Raw genomic sequence first — 19938 nt, forward strand, 5'->3', positions numbered from 1 at the left:
TAATTGAGGTCATTAAATAAATATTGCCATCTCCCACCTAATAATTACCTCTTCAATTAACTTCTGATTAGAGAACTGGCTTTATACAATTGTGAAGAATGTAATGAGATTAAAAACAATGGTATTGATTGTTACAAGTTTTGGTATTTTTAAACTTACGTCCTTTAATGACTTTTCAGCTGAATTGCCTCTGGAAGATTTACTAAAGATGTATGAAGGTGCCTTTGCAGAAAATTTTCACTGGCCCCAGCCGAAGCCTGACAGTGAAGAGGATAGCAGTGAGGAAGGTAAATTACTTTTTGTCTAGAAGAAGTTGTACTGACTTACAAGGTGAAATAAATTGATTGGCTCTTCAGGTCTCTGTTAAAAGACATTTTATACTAGGGGAAAACAAATACTGAGTGAATCACATTTAAAATGTTTTATTTTTTAAGTGAAGAAGAATGGTATATACAAAAATGAAGGGAAAGTACGGTGGCTTTCTTGCTAAGCATTTGGAATGATCATTAGAAAAATGAGATTTATTCCTGTTATCACTAAATATTTTTGGATAATGGTCTGTGAAGAATTTCTTCTTTTTCTCTTTTTTTTCACTTCTCAGTTTATGAAAAGAGGGTAGTGTTTGCCTATCTTAAAGTCAAGATGTGTGAGATTCTCAGGAACAATAGTGAGCCATAGAAGAGCCTCTCTACACTGAATTAAACAGCACACCTCATGGCTAGCCATTATTACACAGTTGCCATCTGTTCTGTGTTGGAGTGATGATAGAATTACATATTTGAGGATAGGTTTTAGGTAGTATGAGAGGACCTCCCTAGAAGTTGTGAAAAGCTAACGGTCATGTTAGCCTAGCTAGCGTGAACATCCAGAACATGTATGGGATCCTGAGCTTAGGCTGGTTTCATTTTAGCTTGATTAGCTTGAAGATCATGGACTTGTTTTTAAAAGTTAGCTGCCTCCTTTTAGACCCTGGTCTGAATTCTAGCCATCTCAATTCCTTTGTGTAACCGATACTTAAGTTTATTTTAAATGCCAGTGTAATTTTTCTCTCTCATAGAAATGGAAGACCGTATCCCTGATAGGGAAAGTCCTCAGAAAGAAGTTGTCCTCATAGACTCCCTTCTCAGCATTGACCAGTACAAGGGTATAGACAGATCAAGTCCTCCAAAGAAGCATATGCGAGACATATCAGAGGTTGCTGCTGCAGCAGAAATGCTGTTACCTAAAGGCAGCTCTAGGATAACAACAGCGGTAAGACTCCCTGTTGTCTGCTACTGTGCATGCTTACTTTTACACAAAGAATGCTTTTTTTCATGATTTCACAGGTTTTAGCAACAAATCACAGTAAATATTTTCTAGTTACTGAACTACAGAATGGTTATGCTTTATGATGTGCTCCGTGAATTTAACTCTGGGAGAAAAGTATCACATCATTCACATTACAGGTAAAATACAATACTCCATCGCTACTGTATGGGCCTCTCAGAGAATATCAAAAGATTGGGCTGGATTGGTTAGCAAAGCTGTACAGGAAGAATCTCAACGGCATTCTGGCAGATGAGGCTGGGCTTGGAAAAACAGTACAAATTATCGCCTTTTTTGCCCACTTGGCTTGTAATGAAGGTAAGTTCATTTGCCTAACAATTTTAGACAGGCACTGGGCCAGCACTATCTTTGTGAATTGTAGCCTAGGGTCACATTTTTTTCTGCTGAACCGTATCAGACTTTAGTTAATGCACAGAGTAAGATTATATCAGAAAAACTTTCTCAGATTGTGTGACATAGGGGCGCCTTCTTATCAAGTATACTGTTTGATCAATCTGCTGTTACCTTCTAGGTGATAAAATTCTTCTGAAGCCTAGTTTATTAGTATAAAAAAGGCTTACATGTTGTTTAATGACCAGATGGCCACAGATAATTAAATTCAAGGAGTAAATATGAACAGTTAGACAAGTGTGTCTTGTATATTATCTCAGATATTACTAATAGTGGTGTTGTAGTCAGGATGGTTTAAGAATGTAAGTAAGGCAAAGCTTGTGGAGGTAGTATCTCTTATTCAAGCAGTTGATGTAGTTGAAGGAAAAATAGCTATTAGGTGCACAAGGGGTACCTGAGGTCTGAAAAATAATGAAGAATAGATTAGTCATTAAAATGCCTCTGTTGTTACTGGATCTCAATTTTAATGATTAATTTAGTGCACTGCACTTAAAAAATCAGAGGAGAATATAAGCCACATGAATTGTCAGGAGTCTCTTTCTGCTGTTAACTGCTATGTTTCCCCTTCTGTAGGTAACTGGGGCCCTCACCTTGTTGTTGTACGGAGCTGTAACATACTGAAATGGGAGCTGGAATTGAAACGCTGGTGCCCAGGGTTGAAAATACTTCTCTACTTTGGCAGCCAAAGGGAACTTAGGGCAAAAAGACAGGTACTGTATTTCGCGACTCTTACACTGTTGTATTCAGCATTTTAGATGGCAAGACTCTTCCTTTAACCTGCATTTATCTATATGTTCCTTACATCCTGGTGGGATATGAGAAGTTTTTAACTCTACAAGCTGGTTTACAAAGAGTTTCACACCTAACAGTTCTAGATTTTCAAAGGCATTTTTGGAACTCCCTTGGTATTGAGCAGTACATGCAATACTTGACCTGCTTTCTGAACTGACTATAATTCAAAGACCAAGACTGTCTTTCACAGTGCTTTGGGTCATAGCATCTTTCTGTTCTTAGTGAAGAAGTAGCTGGTTGTAAGATACTTGAGGGTTCTGCCATAACTTTTCTGTCTCATCCTCTTTTTTCTTTTCTGTAGGAATGGGCAGAACCCAACAGCTTCAATGTGTGTATCACTTCCTACAAACAGCTGTTCAAAGGCCACCCAGCATTTATGAAAATGCGATGGAAATACTTAATAGTAGATGAGATGCAACAAATAAAGAACATGACTGAGAAACACTGGGAGGCACTTTTCAGTCTCCGCAGGTATGGAGCAGAGAATTGTTTTCCTGCTGGCAGTGGGTTTTTCTCTCTTCATGTCACACAGTTCTCTTTTTAACACAAAACTGATGATAAAACCTCTTGATTTCATCTGCCCAAATTCCTATGCAACATGTGCCTACAGAGGTGCCTTTAGTTGAAACAATCAGGATTCAGAGACATGCTTAGGAACTTTTTGTTGCCACTATCGTAACACTATAATTCTTCTTTGCTGATACTCTGTGCTCGCAAACAGATCCCCTTGTATGTCCTGATACTTCCTCTGCAATGAGGAAGCTAGTTTGATGGTATATTCAAGATTAAAAAGATGATTTATCCTAGACTTAATTTTATTAGCACTACTTATTTCTCTGACAAACCTAAAGCTACAGTAAACAGTGTTTGAATATTGGTGTCCTTTTCTTAACGATACTAGCTAAATGCTGTATCGATTAAAAATCTTCTTTTGTTATTCACAGCCAGCATCGTTTGCTTCTGATAGACACTCCTTTGCATAACACATTGATGGAGTTGTGGACCATGGTACATTTTCTGATTCCGGGAATTTCCAGACCTTATCTAGATTTTCCAGTAAAAGCAGCTAATGAGGAGAACCAGGATTATTGCCATAAACTGGTCATCAGGTTACACAGAGTATGTTGTAATTTTTTCTCATCTGTCCTACTACAGTAGTTAAGCTGTTGAGGGGGGTGGGGAGGAAGGGGGGGAAGAAATGAAAAGATGTGGTTCTGCTCGAAATTTCTGGCCTTTCTTAACACTGTTCAGTTCAGACAGAAAGTCCTGCTGAAAGCAAGGGTTTCTGCTACCAGAATAGTATGGAGATTGCTTTTAAAAAAAGTAATACAAGGCTCAGATTTTGAAGCATAACATGCAGAAATTAAAGAACAAATTAATGCCTATACAACTGTGTGCGTAGCAATATGATTGTATATGGCATATGAGGTTTATCACATGAAATGCATTAGGTGTGAACAGGTTTAGCTTCCTGTTCTAAAACTGCATCTTTGAAGTGAGAAAAATTTTTTTCCCCTTAATTATGAAATGTTTCAGATGATTCAGCCATTTATTTTGCGAAGATCAAAGAGAGACGTTGAAAAGCAGCTAACAAAGAAATATGAACATGTGCTAAAGTGTCGTCTTTCTAGTCGACAAAAAGCTATGTATGAAGATGTCATCTTACAACCAGGGTAAGGAGTTAAAACAGTAAATAAAAAATGCTGTCATTTTTGGTGCTTAAGCAAGATGATAAATGATTGTCACAGTTGGAAGTGTTTCAGGTTTTTTTTCTGAAATTTTCCATTATGACCAGTGAATAGAATGTGATTACATTGTAAACTAAAATTACAGGCAAGTGATGCTATGGGCCTGATGAAAAACATGCATTTACCTCTGGAACCTAAAAATCAAGTTGTAATGGTCAGGTTTGCTGCTATTTTGTTTTAAGATTTGTCTCTAATGAGTGGTTCTTTATTTCTTAAAGCCCAAAGTGTTTCTCCTCCCACCCACCCATTTACCTGTGCTGTGACATCAAGTGGTTATTGATAGGTGCAGGGATGAAACAGAAACAAAGCAGGTAGAGGGTAGGGAGCTGGTTGGATCGTATTTGACTGTAAGGTAGCACTGGTCCTTAAGTTTCATGTTTCCAACTTTACATTTGGTACACTGCTCTAGAAAGACCTAGGTAAAATCTGAGCTTGTTTTAAGACCTTTGCATAACATACTGCATTGCACATTCTCACCTTGCTGATTTAGGGACATTTCCATAAAAGCTGTAGTTAAATTAATGTATTTCTGTGTAAATTGTTTGGTAGAACCCAAGAAGCCCTCAAAAGTGGACACTTCATCAGTGTCCTGCATGTCCTGATGCAGCTGCAACGGATCTGTAATCACCCTGATCTGATAAACCCCCGGCTTTCAAGTACCTCTTATGTATCAGAAACACTGGAATACAGAACTGCGTCTCTGGTACTGAGTGCCCTAGAAAGGGATATTTGGAAGGTGAGTAGAAAAGTAAACTTTTTTTTCTCTCTCAGTACCCTTGTAGAATTTCAGTACTTAACATTGTTTTCTTATACATCATAAGTCTACCTGAAGTTTATAAATAGAAGGAATTCACTATTCCATGACTGTGCCTACCAAGTGCGTACTTGCTGCATCTCTTTTTTGTATTAGTAGTTTGAGCTTTTCAAGTGGTTTGTAATCGGTAATTTTTCATCAACTACTTGGTCAAAGAGAAATTAGCTTTGCTTTCATCATACTCATGTTTGCAGGAATTCTCCAACACTGAAAACACTCTGGGTAGCACAGTGCTTATTTACGGCACTCCGTAATTTTCTTTCTGCTTTCAGTAGCTAAAGGAGAGCAAGACTTACTCTTTTTCACATAAGAGTAGACACTGATTCAATGACTAAATTAGTACACTTCTGTCAATCTATCTGAAGTACCAGTATTTGTGTTATCATTAAAGAAGTGATCCCCCTCTTTGAGATAATCAAAGGAAATAATTGCATTAGAGAGAAGTATGAGTAATGGAGCAGATGAGATTATCTTTTTGGTTGGTCTTATTTCCGTCCTTCATATTTTTCTACTCCTAAATTATATGTGTGCCTTTAGTTTGGCATTTGAGCTCAATAGTTAACAAACACCTTCTAAGAGTTCTACTTCAGTCTTTAGAAATTACGGTATATGAAGAATTGTTAAATGTGCCTTGCTTTGATTTCCGTAACTGGCTAATGATTTTAATTCTTTTTGTTCTGATGCTGATGCTTAAAATGGTACTGTCAGTTTAAGATGTATTTCCAAGGTTTCTAGACAGTTTTGGCTAATGATTAATAGTTTACTTTTTAAACTTACAGCTTTTATTTCCAGTTGAAAAGTAAAATGTAGAAAGTGAATTCGGCATAGAACATAGAGAGGACTTAACTGTTCGGGTCATCACATAAAATAAACCCTATTTTACAATATCCCTAGGAATCAGACCTGTCTCTTTTTGATCTCATTGGAATGGAAAACAAAATGACTCATTATGAAGCACAGATGTTGCCAAAACAAAAGGTTACTAGAAAGTTGATTGAAGAAATCTACAGCTCCCCTCCACCACCGGCTAGGCCCAACCCAGTGAAGCTCAAACCAAGCAGGTAGGTACAACTGTCCTTCTTTTAAGCTAGAATTACAGGAGGAAAACATAGTTTTGTTGCTACGTTTACAGAGTTCTGTCTGCGTCTCTGGTAATGTGATTCACATACAACCTCAGACTTGACTTTACATTCTATTATTCTGTTGCTTTCTTGTTTGCCCTTGAAAATAGGGTTTCTATTTTAATAGTTTTTTGAGGCATACAGTTCCATTCGAAGTTTATTTATGGATTTCCCATAGTTTTTACTTCACCAGCAGATGAATTTTATTCTTGGGGTCCTTGTTTATGGCAAGTGAGTGTTGTTTTGCAAAATTAGCAAGGAGATAATTCTTTAAGACTAAGCTGGTCCTGCAGTGTTAGCTGTGCTTACAGTGTTATGAGACATACGAAGTTTTATAGCAGTAAATTTTTTTAAGAGTATTTCTCTCCTAGTGATCTCAAAGTAAGGTGGAACTGTTTTTTCTGATGCAAAGGAGCTGCCTGATGACGTGCCGGCATATTGATGTCTCTCTGAAAGTGATAGGAGAGCCCCATTCTTTTTCCAGATACCGGGCTAGACTGTTTAAGCTGTTTGCTGTAATTCTGATGTATCCTGCATTAAACTGGATGCATGGCAATGAAAGTTTTCTTCTTTCCTGGACTTGGCGAAATGACTTTATAGAATGTCCACTCATGAAGTTTGCTGAAGTGATGAGTCTTGCCAGCTTCGGCCATTTGCGAGAGAGATTAGCATCTGATGTGATCAGTTTCTACTTTCCTCGGGTGAAAGAGTTTATTTTTAAAGGCCAAACTGTGATCTTCCCATAGATTTTGACTTTTCGTATTCTTTTCAGGTTGTTTCAACCTGTTCAGTACGGTCAGAAACCTGAGGGCAGGACTGTAGTTTTCCCAAGCACGCAAGTACAACGCACGGTGACCACAGCAACGGTAACTCAACAGGGACAAGTACGAGGAAGATCACCCATAGCTGCGGTGTCTTCAAATCAAGGTAAGAGAGTTAGCGCTAGGTTGGTTACCTTGAACCTCTGCATAGACGATAAAAGTTAGTCTGTTAATAGAACTCCTTTTCCCTCTAGCTTAATGGTCTAGAATACTAATGGCTTAAAAATACCAACAGATTAATTGCCAGTAAATTTCCCCACTAGTTTCTACAGTATGATCTGCCAGTATAATGCAAAACTAAGCTTTGTGTAACCTAACTGTTAGCGTATGGAGTAAATATGGCACAGTTGGTATTTCAACCACATGTAATTACATGTGATCACATGTAATGTTCTGTCAAAGATGGGAATTTACAGTGCTTTTGTGTATTGATTTAACGTTTAAACGTTATGCTTTCCAAATATATAATGTTGTAAAAATAGGATGGAGTAAAAGGTGCAGATAGAAATCCCAGTCTGTAAGGACAAACCGTTCCTGTAGCCATTTTAATATCCTGTTGGAAGGTTTCTTTTTAATGCAGGTTGTTTAAAAGAGCGGAGTTAAAACCTCTAACAGCTTGCACAAACAACCCTTATTGATTGCAGCCGCAGCAGCACAGTTTCAGACAACTCAGGCTTCCACCAGTGCTCCAAGACACCAGCCCGCAGCGACCTTCACCACAGCAACTAGCACAGCCAACCCTGTGAAACCGCGGGGCCAGACCTCTGCGCAGGCCTCTCAGCTAGGCCAGGCCCAGCCACAGGCCCCCTCGCACACCATCCAACAGAGTGTGCTGCCTCAGAGGCTGGTACTGACCTCTCAGGCCCAGGCACGGTTGCCTAGTAAGTGGCCTCCCCTTTCAAGGTTTCTCCCACCTTTGTACTACAATGAGGTTAAGTTACTAGGCACCCTAAAATGTGTTACAGAATCGTTGTTTTTTTTTCACTCTTCTGATTAGCCTTGCTCAGTACGTTGCTTATGACCAAGGAAAATCGAAAATTGGATAAGAAACAATAGAATTGCTGTGGACATACATTAGCGGTGTCAACTTAATCTCCTATTTCTGCATGTTTCTTCTGCTGGCAAGACTTCCTTCAGACCAAATGTTTTAGCTCTATCCTAATTATTCCTTTCATATTAAACACTAATCTGTCTGCTAAAGGCCTCTCGCAGAGAGGAACGTCGCAACTGTTAGGCAGAGAAAAGCGATGAGGCTTTGCTTTAAGGTTGTATGTGCACTGCCTATTAGCATGTGTATAGAGTACTGAGCACTGATGTATTAATTTTATCTCTGGGGTAATGCACTGCCTTTACAAAAGCTAAATTTTCACGCCAATATTTTCTCAATATCGTAAAACTTAATGCTTAAATGCCTCTAACAATTCTGCATTTAAATCACAAAAAGCTTGGTCCTTGTCACTTTAAAGCTTTTTGGTTTGTCTAAGTGCAGATAGCTTAATATAAATCATGTTTCATCAGCAAACTTCAGGCCACTTCAAATGTGTATTTACGGTGCCACGTGTGAATATTTTTGTCTCTTCCTTAAACCTTCATTCGTGCTCTTGAAAAGGCAGTGAAAATCACTTTAATGTCTATACTCGTTCTGTTACAAAGTGTCACATGAGTTTTCAGGTAGCTCTTAACTTTTTTGCTAATGAAAGTGATAACTTCTAAAATGTTGATGTTCTTACCCTTTAAACAATCAGCTTTTTTCCAGTTTGTCCAACAAATATAGAAAGCAATACCTGCTTAACTTTTATATGACACTTTTGATGCACTAAGTATAATTATGCATGGAAGGCGCTTCAGCACCAGTTTACTAACCAAAACTTAGAATTGTGAATATTGAACAACCCGCCTCCCACTTTGTTTTTGGGTTTTTTTTTTTAATGCCTGTTTCCCTCCTTAACAGGTGGTGAGGTAGTAAAAATAGCCCAGCTGGCTTCTATAGCAGGAGCACAAGGCAGAATCGCTCAGCCAGAGACCCCTGTAACACTGCAGTTCCAAGGGAACAAGTTCACTTTATCACACAGCCAACTTCGCCAGCTCACTGCAGGGCAACCCTTGCAGTTACAAGGTACTGATTCCAAAACAGGGAGTTTTCCATTATTTCGAATGCTCGCTTTTTGATATGGGCAGCACGTTCCTTGTTGCTATATGTTAAGGAGATTTTTCCATCCCTATTGCTTGTATTGTTCTGCTCTACCTGTTTTCTGTGTGAGACAGGGATAACAAGGTAGCTCTGTTTTGAAAAATAAATGCCTATCAAATGAAAGACTTGGTTACTTTCTTTCTCTGTGTTTGTATTTCAAGATTTTATTATTGAATTTGTTTTCACATGTGTGGAATACAGCTAAAGTAAGGTGAGGCATTATTTCAGAATAAACTCCCTGATGAGCAGAAACAGACAAAACTGAGGACGTTCTTGGTTTGTTCTGAAATGGTGTAAATAAGACTTAAAGACTGGTGTGCCTCTGAATTTTGACCCAACTATTACCCTGTGCCTGAATGCTACGATATATTTTGCCCTCAAATTTCCCTTGCTGGTGGTATGTGTGTTGCCAAATTTAGGAGAACCTGGAAATCTTGATTCTCTGTGGCCAGCAAAATAAATAAAGGGAACGCTCACTGAGGATTTTTTGGTTGATTGGATTTCACCCGAATTCCATATAAAATACCTAGATTTAAAATGATACCCTGACAACGTGGATCTCCTCTTTAACTATGAAGACTTAGGTGTTTTCCTCCTATTGGATATTATGGAACTTTAAATCAGATTGGTGTAATGAACTTGTCTGGGAAAATTTAACATAGTTTGAAACAGTAATGATCAGTTTGTTAACAGTAGTATCTTTTGCTAGAGAACACTATTTATTCTCCTCCACTCTATCCAGCCTAATTTTTTTTAAATTTTCCATTGCAGGAAGCGTTCTTCAGATTGTTTCAGCACCCGGTCAGCAGTATTTGAGACCTCAGGGTCCGGTTGTCATGCAGACGGTTTCCCAAGCAGGAACTGTTCAGAATGCTCTGAACGCTTTAGGAAACCAGCATCAAGCAGGTGTCCCAACTTCCACAGCAGTGACACAGCAAGGTAGGTTTTTCTAGCCTGAAGAAATATCTCTATCTAAACATTCAATTACTACGATCACATTGATATCTAACTCCAAATTGTTATAGATCGTAATTCTGTAAGTTGAGTTCAGAAGCAGGTAAACTATGAGGCACATCCTTCCGATTTGTGTGTGATGTGTACTGGAGTCTTAGGTAATTTTTTAGTACAAACTTGGGAGACCATGAAACTGTATTAAATATATAGAATTTTTTTTTTACCAGTTGTGTCTCAGGTCAGATTTTTGTGGGAAGAAGTGAGTTTGAAATACTGTGTTACTTTTTTTCAAGGAAAGATCAGGGTGATTATTTTTTATACTGACAGAGAATGCCAGCCAGCCAGCAATTCTCTCCATTTTTCCACATTGATTTTGCTTTTATTTTTTTTACCTTGTGTCTCAGGTCAGATTTTTGTGGGAAGAAGTGAGTTTGAAATACTGTGTTACTTTTTTTCAAGGAAAGATCAGGGTGATTATTTTTTATACTGACAGAGAATGCCAGCCAGCCAGCAATTCTCTCCATTTTTCCACATTGATTTTGCTTTTATCTAGTTTTCTTTGCTTCTCTATCTCATCAAGCTACTGTTTTCCCTTTCCCTCTGCAAATACTGCTTAGGTGTTTGGTGCCTTGCTGCAAATGTGATCAGTTCCTTGCTTAAAAGCACAATCAAGATGTTGATCAAAAAACAATAGAGAAATTGCTGTCTAGGATGCATTTACAACAAAACAGCAGATTGTTAAATGATGATAAATTCAATGCTAGGAGTTCGTTCCCTGGAAATGGCCATCTGCTGTAATTTTTGTCTGGATATAAACCATTCCCTCAAAACAGACTGTTTACTGCTCCCTTTTGATGTATTAATATGCCCTTGAAGTTCATATTTTGACTCTCTGAAGAGTAAACATCTCATCATCAAATGGGGAGAGGAAGCTTCAACAGCCTCCCAGTTGTTGGGAGGTAAAGGATTTCTGTCATAGTTTGGAAGATCTGTGGCTCAAATGTAGTCAGAGCTGGAGGGTGAAACATTACAGGCACTCCTAATATGGCCACAGTTCAGAATGAAAATTGATGTAAGATGTCTACAAAAACTTACGCATCTTACTACTCTCATGACGGTAAAAGAGAGAGCTCCATTAAAAGCACTAATAACTATTGTTTCCAATTGATGAAAGAAAACTTTATTATTGTTGCTGTTCATCTTTGGAGGAAGAGGTAAAGCATATTGAAAATACTTATTTTGACTTTCTGAATTTTGGAATTTATTTGGCATTTTATCCATTGCTTTGGGTGACTGGAAACTATAATTGCTGGGCTCACGTGTAGCTGTGTAGTAAAATTGGATTTATACTGGCTATCTGTATTAGCTTGTTCGTAATAAAAATGCGGAAAGGCAAAGCTTGAACCTCTGCATACTCCTTGGAGTCTATTGTTCTTAATGTAAGGGCTAGCACCTGCTTGTTAACTTGAATGCAATTCTTCATGGGTGTATTGACTCGCCACTAAATACAGTTTCACAGTGACTAGTGGAGGGTTGTACTGCTTTTCTAGTACAAATAATCAGTGCTGATGAGCAATGCATTCTGGCTGAGATAGAAACCTATATATCCTATCAAGAACACAACTGCTACACGGTGTCTGTCGTCTGCTGGTACATGAAGGGTATTACTGTAGTTTCGATTAGTTTACTTGTGTGTGATGTTCTCACAGGTTAGTTAGCTGCCTGGGAAAACATCTGCTAGCAGCTGAATTCACAAGAATGCTACTGTGAGGTTTCATCAACTTGTAGATATACTGAATTCATACGTTTTCTGAAAAATCTTAGATGATTTGTTTGAGATAAATTAGAACAATCTTTTCCTGATTTAGAGTCTAACTTCTAAATGTTAATACCTATTGCACTATACATGACATTTTGAGTAAACTACGAATGCAGCAGGTCTTTGTGCAAAGCAAAGTAAAATTCCATTGATCTGTCTTGGATTTTTGTGAAAACAGGTGGTGTAAATATCTGTCAGATATCTGATGTATAACAAAGTACAAATTTGCAATACCCCATGGACATTTAGACTAAAAATTTGTCTGCAATTATGATGTGTTACAGCTATGAAATGTCTACTTAGTGAAAATAATGAAACCAAATCTTCAGAAGAATAAATATATAAATACAAGGTTTATCCTCAGTTTGTATTCCAGGTAGAAGTGCGGTTACTAATTTGTCATCTGGTGACATGGGAGCAGTGTTAAAACCAGCACCTACACATGGACAATCGCAGGTACTTAATTTTTATTTTTTTATGGAAACACAACTTTTCAGGATTGAGACAAAGCCCATGTAACGGCTGGAAGCTATAATTTACAAAGCTGGAATTAATTAGGAACTTTGATTACAGATGAGGTAAAAAAACCTAACTTTTGTCAGTGTTTCAGGTTGACAGATCTGATGCATTTTCATCTATAATCCATAGTTTAAAATAAATTCTGGTGTATAAAAGCAGCTAACAGCTTTCTCGTGCTTTGATAGCAGACAGGTTCTTAAAACTGTAATATATCATAATTATGTAGTAATGCTTAAATAAAGGAATCATAAGATTTTCTGTGTGTTTTGAACACAAAGGCAATTGGGCAAATGTTTATAGGCTTCTAATCTTAACAAGTTTTTAGAAAAGATACTCAAGCAACCTATAAAGCATAGGGAAACATCAAGTGTATGTTAAACTGTGCGGGAACCTGCACCTTATCAATATTGATGTGTTAATTGAAATGTCCCAAATATAAATGATACATTTTGTTTTATTTCCAAAACTATGAAAATGTACTCTAAACAAAGCAAGAAATACTAACCTAAGGTAGAATTGACTTTTTAATGTGAATTGAATTTAGCTGTAGTCTTCAAATTTTGTCCAAAATTTACACGTTTTGTGATTGGTCTAAGTAGTTGTTATAATCTAGGATGTTGGTGGTATGAGGCACGCAGTACTCTGATCCTGATAGCTTCAGTCTAAAGAAACTCAAATTCCTAAGTGATTGTGATGAGCAGCAAATGTTTTTTTCAACTTTTCTTTGCAAAGGAAACATATGAAGAAAAGAACCGGCTTTTGAAGGAGCGCCTGGACAGAATATTTTCTGGCAATGAGCGCCGTTGTTCGCGGGCCCCAATGTATGGCAGAGACTTGCTGAGTGTTTGTTCTTTGACTGGTGAAAGAAAGCCCTCTCAGCTGTCTTCCAGTGAAGACAACAGTTGGAGGTGGGCTGGCTTTGTGAACTGTTGCCTTTCTTCAAGTGCCTCTGGAGGCCCAAGTAATCCATTGCAAGAAATGATCCTGACTTTGGTTCAGCAACAAGAATCTCTAAAGGATGCTGTTAACAGGTAATGTGTGACTCTGCCTTGTAAGCCTTTACCACATTTAGTTATTTCTTAAACTTTCCTTTTCAAAAAAGCTTTAAAACCTTGTTTCTGTTCATGAGCTTGTTTGGTTTAGACTGACTTATTTAGCAGTAAATGATGTGCAGTATGAACATAAAAATAACAGTCACTTCTGTTTCTTTTAGGATCTTTATAATAAGAGTTTTCAGTGCCACATTCCTAATTTCAAGCCCAAATTCAGCTGACCATACTTCAGCTTACATTCTTATGCTTTGGATTTACTTCTGAGTAGGTACCTCTTAGAGCCAACCAACAAGAGTTAAGACACAGATGTAGGCAGAAGCTAGTTTGGCTAAAGCTGACATTTAGTGGATTGTGTGCAGAGGAATAGCTGCAATTTTCTAGAAATATGAAATGCAGTTAGAAGAACTCAAACTTTTTTGAATTGCTTTTAGTAAGTTTGGTATGATGGGTGTTTCTTGTGTTTGAGCTCCAGTGACTGAATACAGTGGTCACAGTGCAAACACCTTAGCAGAAGCTATCGTCAAAGCAGACAAACCAAAACAAAACAGTAAAGGGAGGTAGAGAATATTAACACTTTGAAGGTGTGCAGCACTTACTAAGTCACTTTAACAAAGTGGTTAGATAATAGTGTAAAATTACATGGTTGACAGGCTGAAAATTACTGCTGCAGATGATCACTTTGTATGTAGCTTTTTAAACTGGTATTCCCTTGTTTTCATGCTTTTCACAGGGCTCTCTTCGTATTGCCAGCTGCAGTTGCTGCTCCCCCATGTTTGTATGTAGCAAATCCTCCCCCTTCATATAGTCACAGATTGAAACTCCTTAAGCACAGTCTTAAGCAGAAGGCAGCTCCACACTTGCATCAGTTGCAACAGATTACAACTCCTCACTTGCTGCAGTTCCCTGACCTCCGGCTGGTGCAGTATGACTCAGGTAAAGGAGACCATTTGGTGATAATATTTCGGTAATTTCCTGTTTCACAGGAATGGAATGTCTGTATAAAATGACTATTTGTTTTCTTGTTTGAAATATAGGAAAATTAGAAGCTCTTGCTGTCTTGCTTCAAAAGTTGAAATCTGAAGGGCGCCGTGTGCTGATTTTGTCACAGATGATTCTGATGTTGGACATACTGGAATTGTTCCTGAATTTCCATTTCCTCACATTTGTGAGGATTGATGAATATGCTAACCATGAACAGCGGCAGGTAAGTTTGCCCTAACGGTTGTCCACTGGCACAGCAATATGTGCTGCTCGGGCTTTTACACACTATGGCAGGGGAAGGAAATTTGCCTTGCTTCTTACTCATCTTGAAACACCAGACTTGTTTTTGTCTGTTTTTTATTAGGCTATAGTGAATTTGTTTTGGTATTTTATTTTGGTGTGTGGTTTATTTCCTCCTTGCTTTTATTCCGTTTATGTAGGAGCTGATGAAAATTTTCAACAGAGACAAGCGCATTTTCTGTGCCATCCTTTCCTCTCACAGTCGCTCCACCGGAGTCAATCTTGTTGAGGCAGACACCGTTGTGTTCTATGACAATGATCTAAACCCGGTGATGGATGCAAAAGCTCAGGAATGGTGTGACAGAATTGGGAGATGTAAAGATATCCATATATACAGGTGATTGTTACAGATCAACGACAGCTCTTTAACATGCTTTAATGTAAGGTTAATTCAGATAGTGCTGCTCTGTATGATCTGAAATAAAGTGGAAACAGTGCTGAAAACTTCACCTCACTTCAATAAAAAAGATGCCAGGTTATCATATGAAAACGTGGTCTTTCTTAACACCAGTTGTAATTAATGAATCGTACTTGCATGGTTTTGTCTGTTAGTTTACATGGAATTTTTTAAGTGAGGTGTTTTTTGAATTTTTTAAAAAATTTATTTATTTTTTTTAACTTGCACTAATTGTTAAAAGAAGGCTTTAAAGTAGAGGTGTTAGTATGTGTTTGGTTCTGGGCCTGTACCAGAACTAAAAAACCCCCCACAAACCACCACATTTTAAGAGTTCAGTGTTATTCTCTAAGGGCAATTTCTCTTTTTGTTTCTGAAAGCTGTTTTGGAAATGACTTATCAGATTTCCATTCTTTTCTCTTTCTTTCTTTTTTTTTTTCTTTTTTTTTTTTTTTTTTTGTTTTTTTCTTGGGTATTTTATGGTTTTGTCTGTTAGTTTACATGGAATTTTTTAAGTGAGGTGTTTTTTGAATTTTTTAAAAAATTTATTTATTTTTTTTAAATTACACTAATTGTTAAAAGAAGGCTTTAAAGTAGAGGTGTTAGTATGTGTTTGGTTCTGGGCCTGTACCAGAACTAAAAAACCCCCCACAAACCACCACATTTTAAGAGTTCAGTGTTATTCTCTAAGGGCAATTTCTCTTTTTGTTTCTGAAAGCTGTTTTGGAAATGACTTATCAGATTTCCATTCTTTTCTCTTTCTTTCTTTTTTTTTTCTTTTTTTTTTTTTTTTTTTTTTTTTTTTTTTTTTTTAGGCTTGTCTGCAGTAATTCTGTAGAAGAGAAGCTTTTGAAAAACGGCACAAAGGACTTGATCAGAGAAGTAGCTGCTCAGGGAAATGACTATTCAATGGCCTTTTTAACACAGGTAAGTTAATATTCAAAACACCTGTGTTTCAGTGTTTTAATAAAATCAAGCATCTGTGTTAGAGTGTTTAATGAGAGTTTAGTAGAAATCTGTTTGGGCTAGAATTGATAGGTGAGCATATTGGATTTCATGATGGCTTGAACTTAGGGCCACGTTCTCTCAAATACTGTCTATCTGCTTTTGTTCCGTTACTTGCATAGTGATGCACAGGCGTCACCTATGTAACTTAATGTATTCTGGTTTCTTGCACCCTGCTGCAAAATTCTGCAGAGCTTGTAAGGATGAAGGTTTCGGCAACTTTCAAAACACGAAATAGAAAGTGTGGGTATTCAGCGAGATAGGCTCTGAGTTGCTGCTCTGCAGATGCAGAAGAAGGTGACTGCCCTGATGAAGCTAATCCATCCCCTTTTGGCACTCCCAGTATGGTGGTGCAGGATGAGACAGTGTGTATTTCTGACTTTCCTATATATGAACTGTTAACGCTTTATTCTACTCTGACCTACAGGAGAAAGTTACAGAAGAGAAAACGGACAATTTTCCAGAACTAATAGATAGAGGTTTATTTTTTTCTTTAGTCAGTCCATAGTTTATGAGGTGACTTGAACCTGAGCTAATTCAAAGTTATATAAAAAAATAAAATGGTCCTGAAAGCTGAATGTACTTCTCTTTTTTTTTTTTTTCTTTCCCTTCTACTTACCAAGCAAACGATTCAGGAATTGTTTGAGGTTCATTCTCCTATGGAGGATTCTGGATTTAGAGTGAAAGCAGAAGAATTTGTAGTACTTTCTCAAGAGCCATCTCCAGCAGAAAATATTTCACCTAAAGTTGCAAGACCATTCATAGAGGTAATTATTAACACATACATTAAAAATACAGCTGTGCAACATTAGTATTAAACAGCTGCCTTATCTTTTTTTATTTAGGTAAATTCTATCAATCTCTTTTCCTGCTAGTTTTATGTTGTTTTGTCATTTTCCTTGTAACAAAACTTCCAAAAGCCCAAAGTTGAGTTTTATACTTTCTGGGGACTGTTTCTCTTGCCTCAGCAGAGACTTATTCTGGAAATTTGTGTTGGATTTCAGTGAACTTCTTATGGGTTTCTTTCCGTATTTTTGAAGTCTTCATTATTTTTAAAATATGTCTTTCTGAAAGGCCCTCAACAGTATTGAACAAGAGGATGAGGAGTCAAATGATCACATACGAGAAATAGGACCTGAGTCAAGCATTGAACCCTTAATCACAGAGCTCTGCGAGACAAAATACAATGAAGAGCCTTCACAGCTGCAGGAGTTAGTTGCTGTTGTGGATCAGGTACCATGACTTTCCATGAATATTTGGTTAAAAAGTAATGTTTAGTTCAAATATTTCAATTTCTTTGCAGTCTGGCCTTAAAGCAACTTTGTCTATGGGATTGATACTCCTATTAAATGGATGGGAAATCTTCTACTGACTTAAGATGTTAAATCATCAGAAAGGGAGATGAATTTTAAGGAGAGCTCTGATACACTCTCCTTCAGTTAACGTTTCTTTTATTTTCCTCAATGCTAACTTTTTTTTTCCTTGATACGTTCTCTCAGCTGACTCCAATTGAGAAGTATGCTTTGAATTATTTAGAGCTCTTCCATGTTTCAGTTGATGAGCATGAGCCACGGCTGAATGAGGTAAACCAACAAATCTTTCTTTTCTATGTTGTTCTGTCACAGTATGTACAAGCAGGTTTATATTTTCGATGTGAAGTGGAAGTTTCTCAAATGACGTGGAATATATTGTAGGTGCTTCTGTGATCTTCTCTTGCTGTACTTTATGAACACCGGAATGCCTTAGAGAGAGCTTATTATTTTGGGATTCTCTTGGTTTAAGCAGGTGTCAGTTCTTAATTTCTTTTTTTATAAAATGGGAATGACATTCTTCAGCACAGTTCAGCAAATATTTGTTGTACTCCATTGATAGGGGAAAAAATTTCATAAATTTCAATGAGCCTGCTTATTTGGGTAAAGGAGCTGTGTTCTGATTGTCTTGGTTGTTTAACTGAAATTCTGAATTTGCTTTATTTCGAGGGTTTAAAGGGGTTTAAAGACCCTCAACAGAGACCAAAAAATCTCTTCTAAATGATTGTGAAAGTATCTGTTAAGAAATTGCTGTAAGATTTCTGTGCCTGAAAATGTCAAAGTTTAAGGAGTTTGTCCATAAAAATACAAATCGATAACTATTAATTCAGTGTCTGTTACTGCATAAAGTTTATAAGGAGTCTGACTTTCATCTAGATGGAATTGAAAACTGCAAAGAAAGCATGGGAAGTCCAGCATATGAAGGAGTTAAAGGAAAAAGAGCAAAAAATGCTTTGGGAGGATGAAGAGGAACTTCTAACGTACACTCGGGAGGATGCGTACAACAAAGTAATTCCTGATTAGTCTCGTTTTTCTTAATAGTGTATTTCCTAACAATTATTCTGAGAATACCGTTTCCTTCAGGGTTCAGTTGGATCATTTGAACTGTATTCTCTTTTTGCTGTGTAGGAATATGTCTATGAAGGTCCAGATGGACAAACCGAAATAATGCCAGTAAGTAAAAGTAACACCAGGCAGCCTAAATAGGTTTTTCATTTTTTGAAACATAAAGATCAGTGCAGAGTTAATATTGCAACAACTACAAATTTTGTTCTGTGCAGCTTTGGACTCCTCCCACTCCACCTCAGGATGACAATGATATCTACATTGATTCTGTTATGTGCCTGATGTATGATACCACCCCTATTCCAGAATCAAAGTTGCCTCCAGTGTATGTCAGGAAGGAACGTAAACGACACAAAACAGATCCATCTGGTAAGTGTTTGTTCAAAACTTCTGAGATTTATTGCTGAAAGTTAAAAAAATCAGGGGATTTTTCATACCTCCTACATGTCTGGTCCAGTAAAGATCAAATTTGCAGATTTGAAGAGATGAAAATTCTTGTCTCACCGTGGTCTTGAAGCAATAGGATCACTGGAAGCCCCAGTTCTTACAGTGCGTTTTTCTATTTAGACATATAGGTGTTTTTAAAAGGACAATTTTAGAAAACAGGCATTCTACTATGTGAGTTGGGACAAGGCTGATCTTACTTTATACCAGGATCCGGTTAGTTACTGACAGTACGCTTTTAAGAGGCAGTGGGGAATACTCTGTACACACATAGGAGCATTTTGCAGCTGTAAGTAGCAGAAGAGTCAAAGAATGGTAGTAACTATTTACCAAGAATGTTTGGTGGTTTTTTTTTTTTGGTCTTAGCTGCAGGTAGGAAGAAAAAGCAACGTCATGGAGAGACAGTTATTCCACCTCGTTCTCTTTTTGATCGAGCAACTCCAGGAATGTTGAAAATGCGCCGAGAGGGCAAAGAGCAAAAGAAAAACATCTTGTTGAAACAACAAACGCAGTTTGCAAAGCCTTTGCCAACTCTTGTCAAACCAGCTGCTGAGGCTGGACAGGATAATCCAGAGTGGTTGATCAGTGAAGACTGGGCACTTCTGCAGGTCAGATGATACCTGCACTTTCTGCTGTTATTATTTATTGTATTTTTGCGTCTAGTTTCAGAAATGGCTCTTTCTGCACTTTATCTCTTCAAGGTTATTTCTAATTCTTAGTGGTTAGTTTGGCATTTTGCTGACGTAACTCAGAACAGATTGCCTATCATTTGTGTTCCTCTGAGGATAAATGAAAGGTTAAACTACAGAATGCATGATTAAGTCCTATTTTTGTTGTAGAGACCATTGTATTTTTGCATCTAGTTTCAGAAATGGCTCTTTCTGCACTTTAT

General features: G+C 37.5%; 1 protein-coding gene across 1 annotated transcript in view; it reads left to right on the plus strand.

The window, feature by feature from the left end:
- Positions 1-19938, plus strand: part of LOC103894864 (E1A-binding protein p400-like) — a 48804-nt gene that overhangs the window by 15870 nt on the left and 12996 nt on the right. The window contains 26 exon segments of the mRNA XM_019470778.1: positions 180-287; positions 1058-1251; positions 1446-1623; positions 2290-2426; positions 2810-2979; positions 3453-3627; positions 4045-4181; positions 4806-4992; positions 5965-6131; positions 6964-7118; positions 7657-7893; positions 8964-9128; positions 9975-10142; positions 12341-12432; positions 13228-13526; positions 14278-14480; positions 14582-14751; positions 14969-15165; positions 16038-16149; positions 16851-16994; positions 17302-17460; positions 17727-17810; positions 18414-18545; positions 18666-18710; positions 18818-18971; positions 19413-19654. Coding sequence (XP_019326323.1) covers positions 180-287; positions 1058-1251; positions 1446-1623; positions 2290-2426; positions 2810-2979; positions 3453-3627; positions 4045-4181; positions 4806-4992; positions 5965-6131; positions 6964-7118; positions 7657-7893; positions 8964-9128; positions 9975-10142; positions 12341-12432; positions 13228-13526; positions 14278-14480; positions 14582-14751; positions 14969-15165; positions 16038-16149; positions 16851-16994; positions 17302-17460; positions 17727-17810; positions 18414-18545; positions 18666-18710; positions 18818-18971; positions 19413-19654 — 4211 coding nt within the window.

Source organism: Aptenodytes forsteri, unplaced genomic scaffold (assembly GCF_000699145.1).
Source record: "Aptenodytes forsteri isolate BGI_AS27 unplaced genomic scaffold, ASM69914v1 Scaffold79, whole genome shotgun sequence".
NCBI classification, from domain to species: Eukaryota; Metazoa; Chordata; class Aves; order Sphenisciformes; family Spheniscidae; genus Aptenodytes; species Aptenodytes forsteri.